The sequence below is a fragment of the Sylvia atricapilla genome, chromosome 20 (genome assembly GCF_009819655.1).
Source record: "Sylvia atricapilla isolate bSylAtr1 chromosome 20, bSylAtr1.pri, whole genome shotgun sequence".
Taxonomy (NCBI): Eukaryota; Metazoa; Chordata; class Aves; order Passeriformes; family Sylviidae; genus Sylvia; species Sylvia atricapilla.
The window spans coordinates 4822610-4831837 of record NC_089159.1 but is presented as its reverse complement, the minus strand read 5'-3'; the positions used below and the strand labels follow the sequence as shown (position 1 = coordinate 4831837).

General features: G+C 54.2%; 1 protein-coding gene across 1 annotated transcript in view; it reads right to left on the bottom strand.

The window, feature by feature from the left end:
- Positions 1-1502: 1502 nt before the first annotated feature.
- Positions 1503-9228, bottom strand: part of CUX1 (cut like homeobox 1) — a 274071-nt gene continuing 266345 nt past the window's right edge. The window contains exons 19-23 of the mRNA XM_066333204.1: positions 7660-7743; positions 7338-7394; positions 5227-5307; positions 3331-3395; positions 1503-2942 (exon numbers count right to left, since the gene is read on the bottom strand). Of these exons, the coding sequence (XP_066189301.1) occupies positions 2882-2942; positions 3331-3395; positions 5227-5307; positions 7338-7394; positions 7660-7743 (348 nt within the window). The 3' untranslated portion in view covers positions 1503-2881. The remainder of the gene's footprint in view (positions 2943-3330; positions 3396-5226; positions 5308-7337; positions 7395-7659; positions 7744-9228) is intronic.

Genomic DNA, 9228 nt, shown 5'->3' with positions numbered 1-9228 from the left:
GCTGCCCTCTGGGCCTAGCTGAAAATGGGGTTTAGGGGGTGTAGCCACTCTGTAGGTGGCTGTAAGGAGAATTCAGTGTGTCCCCAAACCCCAGCACAGCCAGTGACACCCCAGTGCTGGAGCAGGCAGGGAATAAGGAATTGGCTGTGCCAGGACAACAGGGACAGTGCTATTCCTGCTCCCCTGCAGGCAAACGCTGCACAGGGGGAGCTGGTTTGGAGCTCTTGCCCAAAGCTGGGGCTCCTGCTTGCTTTAATTGATGCACAGCATCATCTTTCTGCAGGAAAAGGGTTTGGACACAGCACTGCCAGCGCTCCCAAGCTTGGCTGGGGCTGCCAGGATGTGCTGGGGGTTGGAGGAATCATCTCCCTGTGCCTGACCAGGACACCCCTCACATTCAGGGGGCATCTCCAGAGGCACCAAAAACTGCAGGATTTGGTTTTGTCCTAAGCAGGAACATCCCGCTCTGCCCTGGGATCCCCTGGAGCCCAGCACCTCCAGCCCAGCTCTGGGAAGCAGCTCAGAAAACTTGGCTGAGGCTGCAGGCAGTGACCTGAGAGCCCTCCCCAGCTCAGGGTTCCCCTCCCTGCCTCCCGACACAGGGTTTGGCAGCCAGAGCCGGGCTCCTGGGAGCGGCTACCGGGGACACCCGGACATCCCCGGGCTGCTGCAGGGTCACCAGGGCTGGGATGAGCCAGCCGAGGTGAGCTGGGCAGGCAGGGCCGTGCCATGGCAGTGGGAGCTGCTGCAAGCTGCAAAACCGTGAGACCAGAAGAGAAAACAACAGCCCACATCTGACGCCTGCCCTCCCCGGGAGGGATTTTGGGACAAATCAAGGAGCTTGTCGTTTTTATTTTGGGTGGAAGGAGGTGACAGCTCTGCCTGAGGGATGAAATTCAGCAGCTCCAGAGGGCTGGAAGGACCCAGATATTCCGAGGGGCTGGAAAACCTCTGGCACAGAGGTGGTGGGTGGGGAACAGCTCCTGGTGCTATTCCCTACAGAGTGTTTCCCCAGACCCCTCACACTGCTGTGCCTAAAACCCAAAGCAGCCCAGCTCTGCCAGGCTGGGGCTGCTGGGCTCCCCCAGGGCTGGAAAAGCAAGGAGAAAGGAGGCTCAGGAAGAGGGGGATCGTGAGCAGCTCACCAAGATTATCCAGGCAAATTTACACCATCCAGCCGGAGTGCCTTTGCCAACAGCCACGTGGGGATATCCAGAATATCTCAGGATGTGGAGCTGCCTGGGCTCAATTGCCATGGTCCCTCCATCCCCAGAGCCTTTCTGAGGCCCGTGGGGTGCTGCTGTTGATGGCAGCTGACTGCAGCACATGGGGACAGAGGTCCTGCCCTCCCCGGCGCTGCGAGACATCACTGCCTTTAGCTGCTGTAATGGGTTTCTAAAATTAGCTGCACACTCTGCCCTTGGACTGGAGCAGGACATTTCGCAGTTGTTTAATATCAAAAGTCCAAAAAAAATAAAAAAGGAAGCGGAGCACAAAAGCCACCCAGTCAATGCATGGCTAAGTTTATTTTATCGCTTGTCCAACAGAGCTCGACGTCTATTTTAAGTCATTTATGAGGAGTACAAGTGTGAATAGCTGCAGAAGTTTTGCAATTCCAAGACGCCACATACAGCCGCTAAAAAAAGCAAATTTAACCTTCCCAACAAAGCCTCAGAAAGCAGCCCACCCTTCCCTGGATCGTGTTTCCCATCTACTGATTTCAGGCAGCCGAAGCTCATCTCCCTCAGATCTGAAGCTGATTAGTTTCTGAAGAGGGCCCCAGCCAGAGCAGCATCACCCCTCACTGCATCCCGAGCTGCTTCCCTTCCATTTGGGCTCGGTTTTCCCTGTGCTGAGCGGGACAGGTGCAGGTTGGTCTCTCGGGGTTTATCCTTCCCTTCAATTTATGAGTATTTTACATTTTGCCGTCGGCCACGGCTCCTATAAATAAACCCTGGCTGCTGCCCGTGGCAGATGTGAGGCCTTTCCCTGTCTGCACGCTCTGTTAGAGGCCCTGGCTTCCCAGCAACGGGGATGGGAATGGAGGGGAGCCTGCAATGAAATATTAATTGGGAGCAATGCTATTCTCCTGTCTACAGAGGGGAATTTTAATTGAGGACCACGTTAACAAGCTAATATCTCCCCTCACCGTGTGGTCACAGCAGGAAAGGGGGGGTTGGACCTGCTCTTTTTAATTGGAGCATCTCCTATCACCTCTGTCTCCCCAAAGCAACCCAAAGTAGCAGCTCAGTGTTCATGACCCAGCAAAACCAATCACCAGCAATTGCTTGATTTGATTGTGGTTTCCTAAGAGGCAGAAACATCCCAGCAAGGAGAATCTGGAGCATCCCTGTGAGGTCAGGCCTGACCAGCAGCACCTCCCTTCGTGCCCTTTAAGTCCTAACTATTCCCAAACTGAGGGCTCCAGTTCAGAGGGGCATCTGCCAGTGCCCAACAGCCTGGGCAGGAGATCCCCAGAGCTGCAGCAAAACAGGAATTCTCAAATAGCACAACACCTGAAAATGCAAGTTCAGGAGGTTCATGCTTTTCCTCCCCATTTCTGGCTGGATTTAGCCCACTGGACTTCAAACAGGGTGGGAGAGAGATGTGATCTGGGAGGAAGAGCACCTCTGATCTTGTATTTTCCATATGTTTCGGTAAAGACCGAGCTCTCTGAGAAATCAGGAAAGCATGGGAACTGCTGCAGCCTTTCCAGGGCTGGGAAGTGATTCTCCCTTCGCTGAAGGCTTTTAATTTCACGGGTGGGAGTGGGGTGGGGCTCATTCATCCTACAAAGCAAAGCTACAGAAAAGCTGCCGGCAGGGGCGGGGACAGCTCCTGCTGCGGGGCTGGAGAGAGCTGATGGGGTCGTGTCCAGCTGTCACTGCCACATGTTGCCCACGTCCCCGTTCTTGTGGAACTCGTGGAGGTGGTCAGCGTACCTGGGGAGAGGGCAGAGCCACGTTAGTGAACCTGCAGCAAGCCCCAAGGCGCTCCGGCAGATTCCAAGGGGTCATTCCTCGAGGATAAGCACCGTGCCCTGCTCCAGCCACGGGCAGCAGGGAGCTGGAATCACAGCACGGGTCTGGCCCAGGTCTCCAGGATCACCTTTGCCTCTATCAGGATTCCTCCAGGGCAAGGGCTGCCCGCAGGAGAGGCTTTGGAAAACCCAACCGAACACAAGAGGTTGCCCTGTTCCATGAACTTTTTCTCCCACCCGTCCCTCACTGGGTCTAAAGCCCAATGAACTGGCCAGTTTCCAGCACTGGGGTGCCCCAAGAAATCTGCTGCAGAGCACCAGCCCAGCAGACAAACCCTGTCCTCACTCACTTCTTAGCGCAGAAGGCGGAGCAGTCCCGTCCCACGCTCTCGCTCCAGGCCGTTTTGTAGAGCACCTGCAAGGCAAGGGATGGCATCAGCTCTGCTCCCAAATCCATCCCAGTGCCTCCTCACTGCAGCCTGTGCCACTGCTGAGCCAGCCTGGCCCTGCCACCCCATCCTGGAGAGGGGCTTGTGACGAGGGCGTGGAGTGACAGGACAAAGGAATGGCTTCGAACTGATAGAGAAGGTTTAGACTTGATATCAGGGAGAAATTCTTCCCTGGCAGGGTGGAGAGGCCCTGGCACAGGGTGCCCAGAGAAGCTGTGGCTGTCCCTGGATCCCTGGCAGTGTCCAAGGCCGGGCTGGACAGGACCTGGAGCAACCTGGGCTAATGGAAGGTGTCCCTGCCCATGGCAGGGGGTGGTACTGAGGATCTTTAAGGGATTCTGTGATCACCAGCGTGGGGAACCCCAGTGTGTTGCAGGGGTTGCCCTCAGGATGGTCAAGATGACCTTTCCCAGTGGGTTATTTTTACTGGGACAGTGCTGCTGTGGTGGTTTGGGATAAGGCTCAGGGCTGCACATGGATGGAGGTGTATTTTTAGAACAGGCTTAAGGAAGGTCAGTGCTTGGCTTGGCTCCTTTTTACCTTCGTGCCTCGGTGTTTTCATTGCAGAGCCGAGGTGTGAGGAGGCAGGAGGCAGTGCTGGGGTTTGGGAAGAGGGAGAAGCCCTCCCATCCCTGACTGATTCCTTCAAGCCTTGGGGATTTGTAAGCTGTCATCACCAGGGAATCACCCTAACCACACAAACAGCCAGCAGCAGGCTCCAAATCAGGGTTCATTCAAGTGTCCCCGTGGCAGAGGTGTCACTGCCACTGTGGGGATGGAGGAGCAGGGGCTTGCCACAGTTCATCCCCAGCCCAGGCAGTGCTGAGTGCTGGATTTCAGCCTCTTTTGTGTCTAGTTGATGTAAGATCATTCCAGCCATGTAATATTTATGAATTTTTTTTTTTTTGGGTTAGAGCTTTAAAGTTTAATGATGTTTAACTTTTTATTTCCTTTGCTCCTTTCCTCACCAAAATAACTTTGAGAGCAGGACAGAAATATTGTTCTGATTTGGCTTTCATCTCGTTTCCTCATTTAATTATTGATGATTTGTTTGGCTTTTTTTTTTCCCCCTCTCTCTCTGAAATGACAAATAAACTCTCAGAAACTATGCAAGAATTCAGGAGGAGTGCACCATGACAAACTCCCAGGAGATTTGGGCTGGCTGAAGCCTCCATTCCTCCCAAACCTCTGCTTCTCTACTTTCAACCCTAATGTAGACTTGGGGAAACTTGAAAATTAGAGAAAAAGCAGAGCCACAGGGCACATCAGGAGCATGGGGAGAGCCAGAGCTCAAACCTGGAGAGGCAACAAATGAAATCCACTGAACAGGAGGTTAAAGATTCATTCAGCAAGAGGATCCACAAGGTCTAGAGCCAGGTATACTGTGGGCTCAGGGGCATGTGTTTTGTTCCTAAAATCATTAATGGTATCAGATTCACAACAATTAACTAAAATTTTGCTCCCCACTAAGCAGAGGGCTTGACTGGGAACACACTGAGCTCTGTGTGAGCTCCCAGCACCACAGCCCCTGGGCTGATCCCAGGAACAACAGGAACACACAGAAAGCTTCCAGCTCCTGCCTGTGCCCACCCACGGTGGGATTCCCACCCTGTGAATCCAAGGGGGATTTTCCTTGCCATGTCCACGTCCCACCCTGCCGTGCCTCCAGAGCCACTGACACCGACAGGGCAATGCTCTTGCTTGGCACAGCCCCTTAAACCAGCCCAAATTCCCCCTGCAGGGGATGAGACTGGATGTTTGGTCTTGGAGCCCACCCCCTGGGGCCCACACACTCACCAGGAAGACGAGGCAGTGCAGGAACAGGGTGTAGAAGAAGGCCACAGTCCGAGCGGTTTTGTTGGACAGGATGAGCCTCCCCTGGAGAAGAACAGGATGGAAAATCCCATTTTAACGTGGATCACTGGTAGCCAGCTCTCCTCAAACAGGCCTGGAGAGATCCTGGCCAGGGCTGGGAGCCTGTTCCTGCCAGCCCCATCACAACCCTGCAGTGAGGTGTGTTTGCCACCCACCTGTGCCCACCTCTGAGTGCTGATGCTCCTCCAAAGTGGCTGCACAAGTGCCTATGCTCTCCGCCCGAATTTGCCTAAACCCAGGTGGATTCAGGGCTGCCAAGTGTGGGCTTTCCCCCACTGAAAACTCTTCTGGGGTTTATTCTGGGTTGCTTTAGCCCAGCTCTCTCCAGCGGCTCTCCCTGCTCCTGCTGTGCCAGCCCTGCCTCAGTCCCTGCTCCGCAGAGAAACTCTGGCAGTAATTAAGCTTTGCACATTTTTAATTCATCAGCTCAAGCAACTTTGTGATTTGCAGCATCTCCTGGTTGCGTCCTGAGCAGGGCACCGGAGCCAAGGCCGTGTTGGAGTTCCCAGAAGCTGCCCTTGGTGTGTCCTGAAAGGTCTGCTCTCCATCCCTGCCTATCCCCTGCCACCCCACAGGGCTCTCCGAGCTCACTGGGGGCTGGAAACCTGTGAGGTGGGGCTGAATCGCCCCCCACCCCTCGTTTTGGAGAGGCCACTGAGCCACAGCCAGGCCCTGATGATGCCTGAGCCCTTTTGGCACATCACAGCAAGATCCCAGTGGGAAAACCTTCCCGTCCATCCCTTCAAAAGCATGAAAATCAGCAGAGGAGTGGCTTGCAAAGGACCTGCCTTGGTTCATAGCCACTCTTTATTCCTGCTGTAACCCAGGGACTCATTATGGACATAAGCACATTCCCCAAACACCACGCAGGCTTTCCAAAGCTGGCATTAAAACCCACAGATCTCCCACCAAACCCATTCCGGGCTCAAATCGTCTTTGCTATTCACGGCCACGGCGGAGGCTGCTGTAACAAACAAGATTATGTTCTTAAATATTCCCAAGGAATAACTCCCCTAAGTCAGGTTGGGATTTTTTTTTGTGTGTGTGAATGCCTTTCATTAATTCTCCGTGGTGCTGGCACGCCACACAATCCATATTCATGTTGGCATTTGCTTGGTTTTTATGCAAATGACAGCTCTGCCTTTATTACAGGATATCTCTGTGCTCTGGGGCTGCTGCAGCCCCACAGTCCCACATTCACCTTCCTTCTGCTGGAGAGCCAGGGGTTAACTCAGCCAAAACCCCATCCTGAGCCTGCTGTTAATGCCACAAATTCCAGTATAAGTCAGATTTCCTCAATAACCACGTTTTTAGCTCAGAGAGTTATACCCTAAGAGATGGCAGCCCAAGCCTGCAGTGGCAGCAGTCTCCTCCTGGCCTCTGTGGCTCAGGCAAGGACCCTCTGCTGCTGCAAACACCAGGATATTCCCTGGTGCTTTTTGGAAGGGAGAGCCAGAGCAGGAAGGATCAGGGCTTGGGAAGGGGTTTTTATGGAGAATGCAATGAGAAAGCAATGTGTGCCTGAGGATGCTGTGCTGTGTGGGGCAGAGATCTTCCCTTGGACCCTCTGCAGCCCCTCACACTCTTTCTCCCCAGATGTGTGGGGTCTCCTATGCAGGAGGCTTTGCTGCTGGCTGGGGTGCAGCCCTGAGCCCCACACCATGTTACAAACCAGAGCTGCTTGGAATCCTGCAACAGAATCAGAACTGTGTAGGTTGGAAAAGATCTCAAAAACCCTTGAGTCCAACCATTGCCCCAGCACTGCCAAACCCACCACTAAACCATGTCCCCAAGTGCCACATCTCCATGTCCTTTAAAGACCTCTGGGGATGGTGATGCCACCACTGCCCTGGGCAGCAAGGGAGGACAGGGGATTGCTCCTAACCCAGATTCCAGCATGGCCCATTGTGCTCTGCCCCCCTGCCCAGGACAGCAGGGTTGGGGCTTTCCCACTGCCCAAGAGCCCATTCTCCTGCAGGCACTGGGTTTAAAACCTCTCAGCTCCCACCAGTGCTGACAGAGCAGCCACTCACCATGCCCAGCGTGGCTTTATCCCAGGGACTGAGGCTCAGGTACTTCCTCTGGCGTTCCTGCAAGGAAACCAGACAAGGTTTTGAGGCTCAGAGGGGGGATTTGGGGTTTGCAAAACAGGGAAGGAACACTGTGCCCAAGGATGCTGCTATTTGCCCCCTGCCATCAGCTGGGCACAGTGACTTTTATTTTTGTTTTTTTGAAAGCAAAGGACATTTGAGTACATTTCACTCTATCAGAGATCTCTGGATTTCATCTGGGGGTGATCCCAGAGCAGACAGAGGGGCTGATGCAGAGGGAGGGTGCTGGGGGAGCCTTTCATACCTTCCTGCTGAAGGAGGAGAAGGGGTCCAGGCGTTCCTCATACTGGGAGGAGTAGCGCTGCTCCGTGTCATCCCTGCTGCTGCCCTGGGGGAGCAAAGGCAGGGTGAGAGCCAGAGGGGACACCCAGCACAAGGACAAACCCCTGAGCTCCCCCATTTTGGAAGAAATGACCCCCAAAGGATGGAGCAGCACAGCCCAGAGCTGACCCATGGGGCTGACAGCGTCTGTCCCCTTCAGAAAGGAGAAGCACAACAGGAGCTGTTGAACAAAACCCTTTCTTCTTAAAACTGTGGAATGGTTTGGGTTGGAAAGGGCCTTGGGTTGTTACATCGGGGGATTCTGCCATGGGGACTCCCTGTTTCTCCTGTTTCTCCCTGGTTTTGGCCCTTCCCATGAAATAATTGTCACCTGTGTCATCCTCAGAGCTCCCGCCTGGGCTGCTGCAAATCCCACCCTGAATTCCTTTCCAGGTAGGAGGGAGACAGTGATTTAGGAGGAGGAAATAATTGTTCAAACAGAGTGGCTATGAGCTGGGAAAAAGGCAAGGAAAATGAAGGAAAATGAACCATATTATGTGTTCAGAAGTATTTCACTTGCAGCTAAAATTTCATTCAATCATCTCAAAAGCTTTTATTTGCCTCAGCATAACCAGAGCTTTACCACAAGGTCCAGTAAAATCCTTCCTGGCCTAAGGCTTAGAATCAGGGGTCAGAACCTTGAGGAGCTGGGAGGGACTTTAATTTTCACCTGTCCCAAGCCCTGCTGCCATGTCCCTCCATGGGCAGGGACAGCTCCTGGCAGATCAGACCTGCCTGATCAAGGCTTTATCCAGCATGGCCTTGAGCTTTCCAGGGATGGGGCATTCACAACCCCTCGAAAGAAGTGAAAGATGTGGGTGGGCTCAGACAGGCTGGATTTTATCCCTCTCCTGGGACAGAAATTCCCCTGGCACAGCCCGGGCTGCTCCCACAGCCTCCCTGCTCCTCCTTCCTCTGCAGGAGCTGCAGATTCCACATCACTCTGCCCAAATCCAGCCTGGAATCAGCCCATGGTGCCGCCAGCCCTGGGCACAGCCTGCTGCAGGCTCTGCCACCTTCCTCCGGGGCTAATTCCCTGTGCCCGTGCCACCGCTGACACTCCTGAGCCTTTCTGCACCCGCTCCTGCGCACAGACAGGGTCACCCCTGGGGCTGGTTGTTACACCTCGGTGTAAACCTCGAGTAACTGTGCCCTGACACGCTGCAACCCGAGCCCTGGGGTGGCTGTGATGAGGACAGAGCCCGATTTAGGGGCGGGGAGGTGCCCGCAGCCCGGCTCTCTGCGCTCAGCTCCCGGGAGTATTTTTAAGGTGTCACATGCCCCAGTTGGTTTAGGGGGTGAATTATGCAATCCCCCGGCGCTGCTGTCTGCAGGGGTTTTTTGCTTTTTGCTCTTTAGCTCACGGCAATGGCACGCAGGGGTTGCCTTGTGGCAGGGGGATAAACACGGAGATGAGATTCCGCAGGAGAAAGGGGAAAAATGTCACAAGAGGGGACAACCCGGCGTCATCAGGGACACAGAAAGGAAAGAA